At 36.6% G+C, this 19,737-nt stretch overlaps 2 protein-coding genes across 2 annotated transcripts; one reads left to right on the top strand and one right to left on the bottom strand.

Moving 5' to 3' along the window:
- The first annotated feature begins 7,951 nt into the window (after nt 1–7,951).
- On the top strand, nt 7,952–8,458 carry LOC142223585 (uncharacterized). The gene has a single exon (XM_075293469.1). The coding sequence runs from the start codon at nt 7,952–7,954 to the stop codon at nt 8,456–8,458; it is 507 nt and encodes a 168-aa protein (XP_075149584.1).
- Nucleotides 8,459–18,825: 10,367 nt separating this feature from the next.
- Nucleotides 18,826–19,518, bottom strand: LOC142223598 (uncharacterized). Its single transcript, XM_075293474.1, has 3 exons — nt 19,447–19,518; nt 19,068–19,388; nt 18,826–18,978 (listed from the first exon to the last, which is right to left on the bottom strand). The coding sequence occupies exons 1-3, from the start codon at nt 19,516–19,518 to the stop codon at nt 18,826–18,828; spliced, it is 546 nt and encodes a 181-aa protein (XP_075149589.1).
- Between the last annotated feature and the right edge of the window lie 219 nt (nt 19,519–19,737).

Here is a 19,737-nt window from a genome sequence, read left to right on the forward strand (position 1 = left end):
TCTATCAAAATTTTGTCAAAATTTCATCAAAATGGTATTTCTTCAGAAAATTTGGTCAAAATTTTATTTCTATAGAAAATTTGGTCAAAATTTTATTTCTATAGAAAATTTTGTCAAAATTTTATTTCTATAGAAAATTTTGTCAAAATTTTATTTCTATAGAAAATTTTTACAAAATTTTATTTCTATTGAAAATTTTTACAAAATTTTATTTCTATAGAAAATTTTGTCAAAATTTTATTTCTAGTGAAAATTTCTCACATTTTTATTTCTATAGCAAATCTGGTCAAAATTTTATTTCTATCGAAAATTTGGTCAAAATTTTATTTGTATTATTTGTTCCAAAGATTTTGCCCCATGTTACAAAATTCGGAATCGCAATTCACCAGAATAAAGTAAAAAATTTCTCGAAATTTTATTTCTGTAGTAAATTCGATCAAAAATGTATTCCTTTAGAAGGAGCTATATCTACATCTGAACCGATTTCTTCCAAAATCAATAGGGTTCTATTCTGAGCCAGAACACATACTTGTGCCAAATTTGAACTCGATTGGACTAAAACTGCGGCCTAGACTTTGATTACAAAAATGTGTTCACGGACAGACGGACATGGCTATATCGACTCAGGAGCCCACCCTGAGCATTTTTGCCAAAGACACCATGTGTCTATCTCGTTTCCTTCTGGGTGTTGCAAACATATGCACTAACTTATAATACCCTGTTCCACAGTGTGGCGCAGGGTATAAAAATGGTTCTACACAAGTTTCATATCTATAGCTTGTTTCGTTTCGAAGTTTCAACAAACGGACATCTCTAGGCAATACCAATTTCTATGTCCGATTTTAGTTGTATATGTAACTGTCACCAATATACTTATAATCATTTTGAGCCAGAGTAGGAATATGAATGGTCACCTCCAAGAGCAAACTGTTATTTTTGGATTGTGAACATTTTTTCCATATATTTCAAACATTAACGAAAACTCCCGCCCTGACATTTGGCACAAATGCTACCAACGTTGCCTCTGAACAGTATTTTTTTAACAGTCACATCCCAGCAAAAAAAGCGGAAGTGGTGCCAAATTGACGCAGAAGCGATGAATTTAACAAGGGCTTGTCATAGGACGGATGTCCACCATTTCAACAGCCGCTGCACTGAATTTGCATCACTTCTTAAGGTGTGAGGCGAATTCAGTGTTTTGGATGTGAATTAAGAAATTTTGTGATATTTTGACATATAAATAATTTAAAATTTTTTTTTATGATTTTTAATGCATTACAACGCTTGTCTGGAACTTTTGTGATCAAATATTTAAAAAAATTCAAAAATTTTCTACAAAGGATTTAGATTTTTTTTCGGCTAAATTTTAATAATTTGTACCATTTTATTATTTCTTAATCTTTTTTAACCTATTTGAAACACAAAAAAATAAATTGACTCAAATGAACTTCCTGTGCAGTTAAAATAAAGAACATCTTTGGGAGAGCATTTTTGGAAGTTCTTTTAAAGTTGTGCCTTGAGAACAACTTCCAAACTTTTTTGCTGGGATCTTTATCTGAGAATCAATACTAAACTCCCTATGTTAAGGCTAAAATCTTTGAATTCAAAAACAATTTTTATGGGTGTAGAAATGTATACATTTATTTTCTATATTTTTTATATTCATAATAATAATAATAATATTGTTGTTTATAGTCATGTGCCTTTATTTGTCAATGCCAGCAAGATACTGGATAACCATACAGTTAATTGATAATTTTGTTTTAATGGCTAAAACCATTATACCTATATCCGAATCACCAAATAATATTGCAGTAATTTTAAAAGAAACTCTCAGTCATTCTTTAATCGACAAGTGTAAAAAACATGATTGGACTAATATCTAAAATAATATTTTCAATATCTTTGTGGTCAATGGTTTTCCTAAAATCTGAGGCCAAGGTATTGCATTATTTCATACTCAAGGACACATTGTTAATTTATCTTCGATTGTAGGAATTCACTGGCAAAGCTATTTATGAAAACACTCTAGTTTATTTTAATTCCAAAGATGTGAAAGATCATAAGGTTCGTATCAATCCCGGTAATACATCGCTACATATTACCTTCAATATAACCAAACCGTATAAAGAAGAACCATGGATGGCTGCAGCATTGCATCAGCGACATCGCAATACGAATCGATTTCGTACTTTATTGAAGTTTGATAATAACATCTGCTCTCTTATGGGTATAAGCGGAACAAACCTATTATCAACTTTCATTCGAAAATTTACAGATCTAGGCAAAGGACCTATGAGTTGCCCTCCCGTTAAGGTGGTGTTAATTAGAAATTATATATTTACTTTTATAACTTGTATTTATTTTCCTCAATTTAAAGGGCAACTACTCATGGCCAGGTGTCAGCACGGATAGCCTTCATGTTCCTCCCTTGTTTAAAGGAAAATATAAAGTAAATGTGATTACATACTTTCAAAAGAAATCGCTTAAGTATATCCTTACCAATGTTACTGTATTTTTGAAAGTTGTTTAAATGAGAAATTGAACATTGAAAATATTTGAAATGTCTTACAAAATAAATGTAATCAAGCAGCTAATTGATATTTTAGACTTTTGAAGAATACGAAATGTTTTTTTTTTTTTTTTGAAAAACATAGGTTAGGTCAGAGAGGTGGCGAATTGGCTGAGAAGTAATGTTGGCATTAATATATACTCAGACTACCAACCTGCAACAAAATTCTTGGATTCTGTGTTCCTTAACTCGAAAACGGCCATCGACTACGGCAAATCTCTCAACGAGAAGGCTGAGCAGTTCAATATTCACGTAATATGGGTGCCTGGCCATAGGAACATACCGGGTAACTACGAAGCGGATGAGTTAGCAAGACTAGGAACTACCTTACATATTCCAAGGAAAGTAGAATCTGTTGGTATGCCTCTGGCTACCTGCAAGCTCTTATTGCGTGAGAAGGCTGTTATGATGGCAAATGTTCGATGGGAGAATTGCAATGGTTGTAACGACACAAAGCAAATATTAAACTTAAACCGCTCACTAGATATGCTACTGTTCTCAAGACGTCAAATTTCACTCCTGATATCTGGTATAACGGGTCGCTGCCTGATAGGCGATTTTGCAAAAAATATTGGCGCGAAGTATAATGACTGCTGTATGAGCTGTCATAATGCGGAAGAGGTGGAATCAAATAAACACCTATTGTGTGAGTGTCCTGCTTTTTGTGTAAGGCGTAAGCGAATTTTAGGGGCATATAGTTTTAGATTACTGGCGGACCTGCAAAACATTAACTTAAGTAGCCGGCTAACAACAATCTGGTTGGGTTCAACAGAAGGAAATAATCGAGAGGGTTCAGCGGTTAAAACTAGAAGTGTCCATATAAATTATTTAGGTACTTTTAACCTAAACTAACCTATCCTAGGATAGATCAAAAGGTATATTCAATGTTAGCTCATTATAAAACCACAGACCAATGCATTGATGGTTAGGTAACACTGAAAAAATATTGTCGTGAGGCCAAAGATTTCATGTCCTTAAAATACGAATGCGAATTTTGGGAGGTCTGTCTCCAACGGTGCTATGGGCGGTGGTGAAGCTCCGAGAACATGAGTAACTTTGTAGCTTCTCACCGCTTCAGCTACAGTATCCTCATGAATCCTGTTCAGACGTGTATGGTGCTCTATTTTGTAACGCTAGATCTCGCCCTCTAGAAAGTGAAGATCAATCCTTACACTCCTGGGAGGTGATTGCTTATCGACAAGATGGTGATTTGGATGGCAACTTCGATAGCAACCCAAGGGGTACTGCTTTGACAACATGTAATTGTGTGGACGCACTGGGATGATCTTGATCTCCACATAAAGGTGATCCAAGTGTGTACTGCGGAGACATCCTGTCGCAGTTCTAAGGGCAACGTTCTGACAGGTATGTATACTATTCCACTGCTTATCGCTCGGTTGAGGTGTCCACACTGGCACTGCATAGTTTACCACTGACCTGTCAATTGCCTTATATGTAGTCAACAAGGTTTCTTTGTCCGCAACCCAAGTGCTGAGGGCAAGCGACTTCAGGAGCTTGTTTCAACCTGTCAATTGCCTTATATGTAGTCAACAAGGTTTCTTTGTCCGCAACCCCAGCGCTGAGGGCAAGCGACTTCAGGAGCTTGTTTCTACCGCGGAGCTTATCACAAAATGCAGTGGCATAGGCAGACATTTAAAAAGGTTGTCAAATGTGATCTCTAGAATTGTGGGGTAATTTGTGATCGGAATCATTTCGCCATTGACTCTGACATTCATCTGCCTGCGTACTTCCGCCATCTGTGTAGTGAATAGTGTGGTTGAAGATTTGGTGGGAGATATCCTCATGTTTCTAGCAGTGATATAACTGGTAGGATCAGTGATGTAGACGTTCAATCGAACGCATATCTCATCAACAATGCGCTCGGATGTCATGATTGTACAATCGTCCACATATGATAAAATCTCAACGCTGTCAGGATGGGGTAGAATAGAGGACAAGTAGAGGTTAAACAGTGCCGGGGATATCACCCCATGTTGGGGAACTACTTGTTTCACTCTACGGAGTCTCGACTTCTTGTCACTAAATTCCACATACGCCTGGCGTCCGCACAGATAATTTAGAATCTAACGTTTGGTTCCTACCGGTAGAGACGTATTCTCGATGTCCTCGAAGAGTCTGGCATGGTTGACCGTATTGAATGCCTTCGATAGGTCAAGCGCCACGAGGACCGTCCTATGACACGGATTGCGCTGGTTAAGTCCTCTATAAATGTATGCTGAAATGGCATGCAAAGTGGTCGTCGTGATAGTTATGTACTTTACGCAATCCATGTTGATGGTTAGCAGCTGGAAAATTCTCCACAAGGCTGGGGTGGAGTAGTGCAGCAAGTATCTTTGCTAGTGGCGAGAGGAAGGATATCGGTCTGTAAGATTCACCTTTACTCAAGTCTTTGCCTGGCTTCGGTAGTGGAATCACCCTACCATTTTTCCATCGTGACTCCAAGTACAAATTGTTGAGTCTGGTCAAGTACTCAACTCCCACTGTTCCCATATGGTTCAGCATTAGCATAGAGATTCCGTCGGGGCCCAGCGCCTTAGACAAGACCATGAACGCGACGAGTGGCTCTCCTTTTCGCTCTATTACTCTCGGGATGCTCGACAAACTGCCGGTTGAAAAACCTGGCGCATCTCTTCGGATCAGTCACCGTCACGCCGCCAAAGGTCACTGCGATCCCATCGTCTTGGCTAGTGGCGAGAGAAGGGATATCGGTCTGTAAGATTCACTTTTACTCAAGTCTTTGCCAGGCTTCAGTAGTGGAATCACCCTACCATTTTTCCATCGTGACTCCAAGTACAAATTGTGGAGTCTGGTCAAGTACTCAACTCCCACTGTTCCCATATGCTTCAGCATAAGCATAGAGATCCCGCCGGGACCCAGCGCCTTAGATGAGACCATGAACGCGACGAGTGGCTCACCTTTTCGCTCTATTACTCTCGAGATGCTCGACAAACTGTCGGTTGAAAAACCTGGCGCATCTCTTCAGATCAATCACCGTCACGCCGCCAAAGGTCACTGCGATCCCATCATCCCTTATGGTGGGGTTCAAGAGGGCTCTCACTGTTGACCACAACTTACCTATTCCTGTGCCTAAGTTATATTGCTTCAGCTGCGCTAACTAAGTTTTCCGTTTGTGCTCGTCGACTATCTTACTAATCTCTAGATTCAGTTCCCTGATTCTGGGATCAGCAGCGTTAGCACGACGGCGTTCATCACACTCGTCTGCGAGTCTCCCCGCTTCTGCTGGGAATTTGGGCCTCACTGGGGCAATTCAATCATAGGGTATGAAGCGAGCAGCTGCTGCATTGATGATTTCACGGAATACCCTCTGGGCAACATGAACATGAGAGGGGCACGGAAGCTCGCAGAAGCGGCGATATGTATATTATCTGAAGCCTTCCCTGTTGGCTTTCTTTTGATTGATAAACGTCCGGCGGTCAGAGGTTATAAAATCGGAGGGTCGGTTAATGGTGAGAATTATGGGGAGGTGGTCTGGTCCCTATGAAATGACGGGTTGCCAGGGAACTCATTTATCAGACTAAGCAATGGTAAAGATGTATATGGCGAACTGCTACAATCACACATAATTTTCGTAGGGGCTTCTTCGTTCACCGTGCAAAATATAGAGTCATATATTTGCTCTGACAAAGCTATGCCTTCCTGGTCATTACCTAGGAGAGAATGCCAAAGTTTATGGTGGACAATAAAGTCTCCTAGCACCAATCGGTTATGCACACACAACAGCCACTCAATGTTTGGGATTTAACCTGGAGCACAGCTACCAACCGGCGGTATATACACGTTGTATAGCTCTATTTCCGCAGCCCCAGACTTGATTGCTACCCCCACGCAGATATACTAGCAATAAGAGAGGTGGCGAATTGGTTGGGAAGTAATGTTCCAACAAATGTTGGCATTCATATATACTCAGACAGTCAGCCTGCAATAAAAACATTGGATTCTGTGTTTCTTAACTCGAAAACGGCCATCGACTACCGAAAATCTCTCAACGAGATGGCTGTGCAGTACAATATTCACCTAATATGGGTACTTGGTCATAGGAACATACCAGGGAACTGCGAAGCGGATGAGTTAGCAAGGCTAGGAACTACCATACAATTCCATGGGAACTAAAATCTGTTGGTATGCGTCTTACTGCGTGAGAAGTCTGTTATAATGGCAAATGTTCGATGGGAGAATTGCAAGGGTTGTAACAACACTAAGCAAATATGGCCCCATTTAAACCGCACACTAGATATGCTAGTGTTCTCAAGACGCCAGATTTCACTCCTGATATCTGGTAAAACCGGTCGCTGCCTGATAGGCGATTTTGCAAAAAATATTGGCGCTGTATGAGCTGTCATGATGCGGAGAAGGGGAATCAATTAAACACATCTTGTGTGAGTGTCCTGATTTTTGTGTAAGGCGTTAGCGAACTTTAGGGGCATATAGCTTAGATTACTGGCGGACCTGGAAAACGTTAACTTAAGCAGTCTGCTACTGTTTTGGGAACAATCTGGTTGGTTCAACAGAAGGAAATAATCGAGAAGGTTCAGCGGTTAAAACTAGAAGTGCCCATATGTAATAGGTACTTTTAGTTAATGTGGTATCACAATAGACTGAATAGTCTAAGTGAGCCTAAAACTTAATCGGGCTGTCACTTTAACCTAACCTAACCTACCCCCATACATTCCATATACGGGTTACTAGGTTAGGTTAGGTGGCAGCCCGATGTATCAGGATCACTTAGATTATTCAGTCCATTGTGATACCACATTGGTGAACTTCTCTCTTACCACTGAGTGCTGCCCGATTCCATGTTAAGCTCAATGAAAAGGACCTCCTTTTTATAGCCGAGTCCGAACGGCGTTCCACATTGCAGTGAAACCACTTAGAGAAGTTTTGAAACCCTCAGAAATGTCACCAGCATTACTGAGGTGGGATAATCCACCGCTGAAAAACTTTTTGGTGTTCGGTCGAAGCAGGAATCGAACCTACGACCTTGTGTATGCAAGGCGGGCATGCTAACCATTGCGGGTTACTAGTCTTTGGCATAAGCGGGATAGGTCTATACTGCACAGAATGGTGTAGTGTGAAAACCAGGCCACCACCTCCACTTCTGGTGCGATCCTTGCCAGGATCAATAACTGGGCCACAAAAAATGGTTTACTACTAAATCCAAGCAAGTCGAAAGCAATAATTATTCGAAATAAGAATTCTACCGTAAACCTCAACTGCTGTCTGCGACTGGGTGACTCCGCAATTGAAATTGCTAATAAAGCCAAAAACTTAGGCGTAATTTTTAACGAAAACTTAACCTGGTCGGATCATATCATCGCTGCGTGTGGCAAAACCTACTCAATGCTAAGAAACCTTTGGACGTCTCAATCCTATACACCTCTGAACATAAGAATACTTCTAGTAAGGACCTACATTTTACCCACGCTGCTTTATGGTGCTGAGATCTTTGCAGGCTGTGAAGCAAACTCTAAAAAGAAACTCCAAACCACCTTCAACAATGCCATACGATATATATTTGGACTTAGAAAGTTTGATCATATTTCATCGTTTTCACTTCAAGTGCTAAAAATGCCTTGGGAAAAGTACTTAGAATACAAATCTCTGATATTTTTACACAAAATAATTTATACAAGGAATCCCTCATACCTATACAATAGACTACAATTTGCTAGGTCATGTAAAGGAAAGAACATCATACAAATATCATACCGTCGAATATCATCACAAAACTTTTTTCTCATACGATCAATCCGTCTCTGGAATCATCTCCCAAGTCTTATTCAAACTATTAGCAACGCGCAATGTTTTAAGAATAAACTCTTTTTACATCTAACACAAGAAATATAAATATTATTCTTTTTTCTTGTTATAAAATATTATAAAATTGTTCCATCTTTGTATTTGTATTAGTTCAAATGTTATTTTATTTAAATATTAAATGTTTATCAAGTTTGTTGGTTTTTCATTTATAATTAATTTTAATCAACATATCAATAACATAGAGATTATGATAACATTGTAATTCCAATACTGTAATATTTAAGATAATTATCTTGCTGTATTGGTATATAATTCAATAAATCAATCAATCAATTCTGTCTGTCTTGCGTAGCACATTATATCTATCAAAATGGCGCAGATGGCATTAAGCTTAGGTTCTTGAATCGCTACGATATATAATATATAATTTTTTTTTTTAAATTCGCTTAATTCCACCAAATATCTTTATATTAACGATACCTTATATATAGCAGTGTTGTCACATTAGGAGATTTTTCCCAAACTGGGGACTTTTTCTCGTGGTTGGGGATATTTTTTTTTTTGTACTTCGGGGATTTGTCTGGGGATAAAACCATGGTTTGGCGATATTTCAACCAACAATCAGATAGTATTAATTTTTTTTATAGAACTTGTAAAAGCGAAGTACGAATTCATTTAAGTTGGGCTAAACCGCGTTCCTGTTTACCATCACAGCTTAATATTTATGTAACGAATATGAAAAGTGTCCCACTTCCATTGATAATTGTGGTTGTATATATGTCCAGTTGTCTTTTACGAGGTCCATTTTAAGTACCATGACAATGTTCTTCACATATATACTGAATCCTATATGACAATAAAGCCATTTTAATTATATTTTAGTGGATGGAATTGTTATGTTTTGTATAAAGATTTACTAATTTCGTATCTCCCACAATATAAAGGGTGATTCTTTTGAGGTTAGGATTTTCATGCATTAGTATTTGACAGATCACGTGGGATTTCAGACATGGTGTCAAAGAGAAAGATGCTCAGTATGCTTTGACATTTCATCATGAATAGACTTACTAACGAGCAACGCTTGCAAATCATTGAATTTTATTACCAAAATCAGTGGCAGAAAATCCGCTTTTTTATCGACAAATTTTGTTCAGCGATGAGGCTCATTTCTGGTTGAATGGCTACGTAAATAAGCAAAATTGCCGCATTTGGAGTGAAGAGCAACCAGAAGCCGTTCAAGAACTGCCCATGCATCCCGAAAATGCACTGTTTGGTGTGGTTTGTACGCTGGTGAAATCATTGGACCGTATTTTTTCAAAGATGCTGTTGGACGCAACGTTACGGTGAATGGCGATCGCTATCGTTCGATGCTAACAAACTTTTTGTTGCCAAAAATGGAAGAACTGAACTTGGTTGACATGTGGTTTCAACAAGATGGCGCTACATGCCACACAGCTCGCGATTCTATGGCCATTTTGAGGGAAAACTTCGGAGAACAATTCATCTCAAGAAATGGACCGGTAAGTTGGCCACCAAGATCATGCGATTTGACGCCTTTAGACTATTTTTTGTGGGGCTACGTCAAGTCTAAAGTCTACAGAAATAAGTCAGCAACTATTCCAGCTTTGGAAGACAACATTTCCGAAGAAATTCGGGCTATTCCGGCCGAAATGCTCGAAAAAGTTGCCCAAAATTGGACTTTCCGAATGGACCACCTAAGACGCAGCCGCGGTCAACATTTAAATGAAATTATCTTCAAAAAGTAAATGTCATGGACCAATCTAACGTTTCAAATAAAGAACCGATGAGATTTTGCAAATTTTATGCGTTTTTTTAAAAAAAAAAGTTATCAAGCTCTTAACAAATCACCCTTTAGTTAAGAATTTCTTAAAATTTGTAAATTTTACCAATAATGAGCCCATCATGAACTTAGTATGGTATTAAAGACATTTTTGCAATTTTTTTCTTCAAACTTATTTATTAAAGATTTCAATATATTTTATATGTACATATTTTTTTAGAATGAACATTATATACATAAACTTGTCATATGCATTTTTCTTTGGGTGGTTTTTTCATGGTGAAAAATATTTTGGATCGGGATTTTTTTGGGGATATACTTTCACGAAAAAATCTGCAACCGTGATCTTTAGCTCGCATTCAATACCAAATTCCTATAATCTTTGAATCGAAGTAATTTTTGTTTTTTAATTGGTGTATTTTTAAAATGTATTGTTTGTTTTTGCAGATTTTATTTCCACAATTATATATTGCGGTTTGCCATTAGCAGCTAGATAGTGGATAAATAACAATCTAATTGTTCTTTGATCATTTATATTTAGTGGGTATATATTCGAATCAAAGAACTAATATTGAAATCATTATAAAAGAAACTGTCAGTAGTGTTTTAATCGGCAAGTGTAAAAACCATGATTGGACTAATATTGAAAATAATGTCAATATCAATGTGGCTAATAGTTTTCAATGTTAAGGTATTGTATTATTCCATACCAATAAAAGGGGACATTGCTCATTCTCTCTGATTGTAGGAATTTACTGGCAAAACTATTTTTGAAAGAACTCAAGTTTATTTCAATCCCAATGACATTGAAGACTATCGGATTCGTATCAATCCAGGTAATGCCTCTATAGATTTGTTCTTGTTAATTGGAAAACCCTTCACGCAAGATCCATGGATGGCTGCAGCATTGCTTCAAAGAAATCTTCATACGAATCGATTCCGAACTTTATTGAAATTTGATAATAATATCTGTTATCTGGTCGGTGTGAGAGGAAACAGTCTTTTATCGACTTTTATTCGAAAATTTACAGATCTAGCCATAAAACAAAGTTGTCCTCCCGAGAAGGTGGTTATTAACAATTGTATATTTATATAAATTTTATTTACCAAACATATTTTTACTTTCCTCAATCAATTCAAAGGGCAACTATTCATGGACAAATATCAGTACGGATAGCCTTCATGTTCCTCCCTTATTTAAAGGAAAATATAAAGTAACTGTGGTGACATACTATCGAAAAAAATCACTTAAGTATACCCTTAGCAATTCATCTGTATTTTTGAGAGTTGAATAAATGAGAGGAATCAAGCAGCTTACTGATGTTTTAGATTTCGTATGTTTCTCTTGACAAACATTTCGTTAGGTCAAAAGGTATGAGATGAAATTTGTTATTCCATGAGGATTATGAAGTTAAATTTTTGGTGGTGAGGGGCGTCATAATAATTATTGAGCGATATGGACATCACGCACCAACCCTACGGGAATTGGTGCAATACAATAATTTATTGATTTCTATACTCTCTTGATATTAAAGTCTTATCTTCCATTCTGGTGGAGCGTTTGTCCCTGACTAGTTCATGAGGAGTAATCCTACTGTATATGGAGTAATCCTACTAAGATGTCTTAGGACGTTTCCTTTGGAATAAGTCCAAGGCGTTTTCTAATGTGTAAATTTCCCACGTCAATGACAAATCCATGTTAAAGTTACGAATCCCTTCCATACGTTTCGACCAGAACTAGGACTGGTCCACACTAGAGGTGCGCACGTGACACGAAATTGTCGTGATTCACGAAAATTTTCGTGACTCACGCGTGAGTCACGCTCATGGCGACGGCGTGAGTGTGCGTGAGCGTGATTAATAAACCAAAATGTCGTGCGTGAGCGTGAGTCACGAAAATATCATCTTCGTGAGTGTGCGTGAGTAAAGATTTACGCTCACGAAAATAATCCCGCTCACGAACATAAAACGTTTAAGAGTTAAATTCATTTACAATTTTAGTGACACCTAGGATGTTAAGAGTGTAATAACGCTCTCGATTTTAATAATGCTCATGTTTTCAGACACGTCGCTAAGGTAAATTACTCAAAAAATTGTTAATGAGTCACGACATTTTCGATGAGTCACGATATTTTTCGTGAGTCACGGTATTTTTCGTGAGTCACGACATTTTCGTGCGTGAGTGTGCGTAAGTACAAATTTTCTTTTCGTGAGTCCTCCCAAACAATATCGGGGGTGAGTGTGCGTGAGTAAGATTTTCCGTCGTGAGTGTTCGTGAGCGTGAGTAAAATATTACTCACGTGCACACCTCTAGTCCACACATACCAGGGTTTAGTCCTGCACCGGGGTTGATCAATTTCCCGTAGGAAAATTTCAATCGGATCGGATGTAATTTGCTCTTCCAAAAGGCTACGTAAGGCAATTCTGGGAATTGGTTTATATGGGGGCTATATTTAATACTGGACCGATATGGACCAATTTTTGCATGGTGATTAGAAGGCATATGCTAACATCACATACGCACTGAAAAACAAAAACATGCCCGTTTCCGAAGATTGTTGGTATTGATTTTGGTTTTAATTCTGAGCCAAAGAAAGGGAGATTTGAAGTAAGGATAAATTTAAGGCACAATTCTTCCCTAAATTTAAATTTTGTAAACTTAATTGTAGGTTAGGTTAGGTGGCAGCCCGATGTATCCGGCTCACTTAGACTATTCAGCCCATTGTGATACCACATTGGTGAACTTCTCTCTTATCACTGAGTGCTGCCCGATTCCATGTTAAGCTCAATGACAAGGGACCTCCCTTTTATAGCCGAGTCCGAATGGCGTTTCACATTGCAGTGAAACCACTTAGAGAAGCTTTGAAACCCTCAGAAATGTCACCAGCATTACTGAGGTGGGATAATCCACCGCTGAAAATTTTTTTGGTGTTCAGTCGAAGCAGGAATCAAACCCATGACCTTGTGTATGCAAGGCGGGCATGCTAACCAATGCACCACGGTGGCTCCCTGAGATTCCATATAGACTAACATACAATTTGGATGTTAGAACGCAATCCATGGTGGATAGTCCATGTAATTCGACCCGGCCGAATTTTCTGTCGTAAAACCATTATTTATTACCCGATCTTACTCAAATTTGGCAAACGGTAACCTTCTGTGGTATCAACCAAACTTGCCAAATATCATCTAAATCGGTTCAGATTTAGATATAGCTCCTACATATATCTATGTATCGCGAGATTTTCAAAAATTTGCCCTAATAATCTTATTTTTTTTACCAAAATAGCCTTATTTATTACCAGATCTTACTAAAATTTAGCACAAGATAATCTTCTATTGCATCAATCAAACCTGCGAATATATTATCAAGATCGGTTCAGGTTTAGATATAGCTCCCACATATATGTATTGGACGATTTTGAAAAATTTGCCCTAATAACCATATTTTTGACCCTAGAGGCCTCATTTATTATCTTACTCAAATTTAGCACAATGTTACCTCAAATTTAGCACAATGTTACCTTCAATCAAACTTGCCAAATATTATCCAAATTGGTTCAGATTTACACGCAAAAAAATAATTCTTTCCTCCCAAACGAAATTTTAGACAAACAAAGTTCTTTTCTCATTTGCTTTTCGTTGAAAGGAAGTGTATTTGGAAGAAAAGTACATAATTTTTGTGATAAACGTTTATTCTTTTCCAGGATGTAAAAACAATTTCATAAAGACTAACTCCAAAAAATTATTTTCTGGCTAATTGCATTTTCCCTCACATCTTTCTCACTTCCACGAAGTTTTTTAGTTCTTAGCACCTTTTTTTGTAATACAAACAATGTAGAAGAAATTATACAATTTTATAAACTTTTAAAATTGTTTTTTTTTTTTAACCTTTCGCCTGGACGGAGAATCGAACCGCGGACCATGCAATTTGTAAGCCAACACACTATCCACTGAGCTATGTAACCGTTATTGTCATCAATAGACAATTACCCATATAAGTTATATTTATATAGCATAGATTGCGGCGCCCATGAGCCGATTAAACAAAGTTTATTTATCCGAAAAATACATTTAGTTGGGCACCGTGGAGCAGTGGTTGCTACGTCCGACTTGCATGCCAAGGGTCGTGGGTTCGATCCCTGCTTCGACCATTTTTTTTTATATTCCAGATATGGTCGGAAGATTCCCAAAAAATGTTCAACATTACATTCTACTATATTAAATTTTTACTATGAACTGTAAAATGTGTCTTATTAAAGACCTAAAGTCAGAAAAGAACAGTGTTTGATATAAACGAAATGGACTGTGTAGTTGGTTCAAAAATAACTTTTTTTATTGAAAAAATAAAAATTTTGTAACAAACGATTTTTTTTTGGTGATAAAAGTGTATACTTTTCGAAGCAATTCAAAAAACTCTAACAAAAGAAAAACGTTTTCGGTACACGTTTTCCAAACGTGTTTTTTCTTTGCGTGTAGATATAGCTCCCAAATATATGCATCGCTCGATGTTCCCAAAGTTTGCCATAATACTCTTATTTATTAAACAACATTTCTGTTCAGATTGTGATAAAACTCCCATAACCATGTAGCCCTTAATGCTCTTACATATGGAAATGCGAGGAGATAACCTAGTCCTATACCATTCGTACCCCACAAACAATGTTTACTAATTCGGTAGGGGTGGTTTAGGGTATGATATAGTCGGCCCCGCCCGACATTCTACTTTACTCACTTGTTATACCCTCCACCATAGGATGGGGGGTATATTAACTTTGTCATTCCGTGTGTAACACATCGAAATATTGCTTTAAAGACCCCATAAAGTATATATTCCGGGTCGTGGTGCAATTCTGAGTCGATCTGAGCATGTCCGTCCGTCCGTCCGTCCGTCCGTCTGTTGAAATCACGCTAACTTCCGAACGAAACAAGCTATAGACTTGGAACTTTGCACAAGTAGTTGTTATTGCTGTAGGTCGGATGGTATTGCAAATGGGCAATACCATCCGACGTACGTATACGTATAGCCCCCATATAAACGGACCCCCAAATTTGGCTTGCGAATCCTCTAAGAGAAGCAAATTTCATCCGATTCGACTGAAATTTGATACATGGTGTTAGTATATGGTCTCTAACAACCATGCAAAAATTGGTCTACATCGGTCCATAATTATATATAGCCCCCATATAAACTGATCACCAGATTTGACCTCCGGAGCCTCTTGGAAGAGCAAAATTCATCTGATTCTGTTGAAATTTGGTACGTGGTGTTAATATATGGCCCCAAACTCCCATGCAAAAATTGGTCGAAATCGATCCATAATTATATATACACGGATGAAAAAGACTGTTTTTCATATGTTTGGCTATAAACATTATATGTTTGGAACACAAATTTTTAAACACAATATTTTTGAGTGCAAGCATATAATGTTCATAAACTAGCATAACATGTTTGGGACATATATGTTAATATGTTAGAACATATTATGTTTGGAACATAAAATGTTTGTAAATATAATATGCTTGGATGCAAACATATAGTAATTTAGAAATAGCCTATAAACATATATGTGTTTAGTAGCTTGGAGCGCTATTTAACAGGGAGCGATATTGAATTAAGTTGGTGGTTGTTGCTTGTTATTACAAAATTAACATTTTATTTTTCCTTTGGGCAATTGATCAGCTACTTCTTTGATCCTTACAAACTGTGTGGTCCGCTGTTCGAATCCCTGTCCGGCAAAAGGTAAAATTAAAATAAAAAAATCATACAATTGAATAATTTCTTCTACAATGTTTGTATTACAGAAAAAGGTGCTAAGAACTAAAAAATCTCGTGGAAGTGAGAAAGATGTGGGGGAATATACAATTGGGCAGAAACAAAATTTTGAGCATTCAGGTCGAAAACCTATGTTGTTAGCACCTATATTACCTGTTTGTTTTCATAATTCATTATGATTGTAAATATATAAATAAATAAATAAAATTTTGAGCACAATATTGTTTGGGAGAATTTTTTTAAGCATATAATATTTTTGGGTGCAAAATGCTTCCAAACATATTATATGTTCACATAATAACATATTGTTTTTTTGGAAGACAACATTATTGAATTTGGATGCAAAAATACAAAATGTTTGGAACTTAGACTACCCAAACATATATTGTTTAGACCAATATGCTTTCAAACATATTATATATTGGAAGAGATCAAACATATAAATGTTTGGGCAATACCCAAAAATATATATGCTTGAAGCAAAATATGTTTGGGAGTATATGTTACAGAAGCGATTTTTTGTGAGCGTGTAGGCCCCATATAAACTGATCACCAGATTTGACCTCCGGAGCCCCTTGGAAGAGCAAAATTCATCTGATTCTGTTGAAATTTGGTACGTGGTGTTAATATATGGCCTCAAACTCCCATGCAAAAATTGGTCGAAATCGATCCATAATTATATATAGGCCCTATATAAACCGATCCCCAGATTTGATGCCTCTTGGAAGAGCAAAATTCATCCGATTCGGTTGAAATTTGGTACCTGAAGTTAGTATATGGTATCCAACAACAATGCAGGAATTGGTTCATATCAGTCCATAATTATATATAGCCCCCATATAAACCGATCCCCAGATTTGACCTCCGGTTAGAGAAGCAAAATTCATATTTAACAACTATGCCATAAGTGGTCCATATCAGTCCATAATCATATATAGCCCCCATATAAACCGATCCCGAGATTTGGTTTTGGAGCCTCTTGGAGGAGCAAATTTCATACGAGTCAGTTGAAATTTGGTACATTGTGCTAGTATATATATGGCCGTTAACAACCATGCCCAACTAGGTCCATATCGGTCTATAGTTATATATAGCCATCAGATAAATCGATCCCCAATCACACAAAAATTGGTCCATATCAAGTTCATAATTGTATATAGCCCCCATATTTCAATTCTGGCTCTCTACGTATTGTCTAATACATACCACGTCCCAGCAAAATAAGCGTCGCCAAAAAAGTAATGAAAATGTTCTTTTGGGATCCGGAAGTGGTGCAAAATTGACGCAGAAGCGATGAATTTAACATGGGCTTGTCATAGGACAGAAGTCCTCCATTTCAACAGCCGTTGCACTGAATTTGCATCACTTCTTTAGGTGTGATCCGAATTCAATGTTTTGGATGTAAATTAAAAAATTCTGTAATATTTTGTCAAATAAATAATTTTTATATTTTTTTATAATTTTTAATGGATTCTAACGCTTGTCGGAAACGTTTGACCTCAAATATTTTCAAAAATTCAAAATTTTTCAGATTGGATTTAGCATTTTTTCGACAAAATTTAAATGATTTGTAACATTTTATGAATTCTTACTCTGTTTTTAACCTATTTGAAACAAAAAAAGTTAAAATTACCCATTAATAGTATGGAAAAGCCAATTTATAAAAAATTGAATTAAAAGAACTTCCTGGGTAGTTAAAATAAAGAACATCATTGGGATTGCATTTTCTGGAAGTGCTTTTAAAGTTGTGCCTTTGGAAGAACTTCCAATTTTTTTTTGCTGGGGTATGGACTAACTCACAATTTAGAAAACGATGTTAAGAAGTTTTAAGATACCACAACCCAAGTAATTCGATTGTCCATGACAGTCTTTCGTAGAAGTTTCTACGCAATCCATGGTGGAGGGTACATAAGATTCGGCCTGGCCGAACTTACGGCCGTATACACTTGTTTTCTAATTATTTCGTTTATTATTTCCATAAAAATTTTTAAGTCTATTTTGTTTTAGAACTTCAACTTGTGATACGATCTTGTGATTGATAATCTGAACTATTTTGCATTCACCATAATCATTTGTCTTAACTTAAAATTAACAGAACCATGAGGGCAATAATGCTGAAGTTATATACTATATTATTGTGGTCAATATTTTTCACAAAAATATATACCCATTCTATGGTGGTGGGTATAAAAACGTTTTGGTGTTCGGTTAAATAAGGGATTGAACCCACAAACCTTGGTATGCAAGGCGGGTGTACTAACAATTGATCACGATGTCCAAATAAATGTATGTTTCTGTTAAATAAAGTTTATTTAATCAGCCCGAGGGTGCCGAAAAGTATGCTATAAAAATATAATTGTTTGGCTGTTTGGGTTGCTTGTGCGGCGATGGCTGTAGCGATAATTGCCTGCTGATGACAGTAATAGCTACATAGCCCAGTAGATAGTGTGTTGGCCTGGCGATTCTCCGTCCAGGTAAAATTTCAAAAATTTATCAAATCGAATAATTTCTTCTACATTGTTTGAATTATAGAAAATGGTGCTAAGAACTAAAAAAAACAACGTGGAAGTGAAAAAGATGTGATGGAAAATGCAATTAGTCCGAAAAGATTGTTCTTTTGGATTAGCCTTTACGAAATTGATTTTACATCCTGGAAGAGAATAAACGTTTATCACAAAAAGTACATAATTTTCTTCCAAATAAACTTCCTTAAAGCGAAAAGCAAATGAGAAACGAACTTTGTCTAAAATTTCATCTGGGAAGAAAGAATTATTTTTTTGCGTACAAAACTACCATAAAAAAGATACTAACAATGAACAGCTTGATACCATTTATTTATTGAGACATTAAATTTAATATGGTTGTTTATTTTATTCAAACAACTTTCATAAATACAGTCACATTGGTAAGAATATATTTAGTCGATTTTCTTGGAAAATATGTAATCACATTCACTTGATACTTTCTCTTAAATAAAGGAGGAACATGAAGACTATCGGTACTAACACCAGGCCATGAATAGTTACCCTGTTTAATATGTAGAGAAAAAAAATATATGGATGAATATATGTTATTTATATCTAAATTGGATATTTTAAAGTATAGTAACATATTACCTTTGTGAAAGGACAATCTAGGGTTCTTGTGCTTAAATCCGAAAACTTTCTTATGAAAGTTGATAAGAGATTTGTTTCTCTTATACCAATTAGAGAACAGACATTATAATCGAATTGCAAAAGAGTTCGAAAGCGATTCGTATTACGAACTCTCTGATGCAATCCTGCAGCCATCCATGGATCTTCTTTGAAGGATTTTGTAAGGACCATGGAAATGTCTAGGGATGTATTGTCCGGATTGATACGAACCTGATGGTCTTTAACCTCTTTGGCATTGTAATATACTTTGGTTTTTTCAAAAAAGGCCTTACCAATAAATTCCTTTAAATGATGGAGGTAGGCAATAAAATAGTAAAAATTTGAGAGAAACACCTATTACCTTGGATTCTATTTTTGTGAAAAACATTGACCACAATAATAGTCGATATAACTTTAGTTTTGTTGCACTCATTACTCTGATCTGATTTTCTATAAAGTTATGTCAAAAATTATAGTGGATTTTATACAAAATAGTTCGTTAGATTTGATGTCAATTAAAACTAAATTATCAATCATGTGTTGCACTATTATTTCTTTCCGATATTTAGAGGTCAAACAAAAGTTTACTATACAAATTGAAATTGCGAAACAAAATTGCCATAATCATTTTCGTTTCGCAAATAAGAACCAA

Source organism: Haematobia irritans, chromosome 1 (assembly GCF_050003625.1).
Source record: "Haematobia irritans isolate KBUSLIRL chromosome 1, ASM5000362v1, whole genome shotgun sequence".
Taxonomy (NCBI): Eukaryota; Metazoa; Arthropoda; class Insecta; order Diptera; family Muscidae; genus Haematobia; species Haematobia irritans.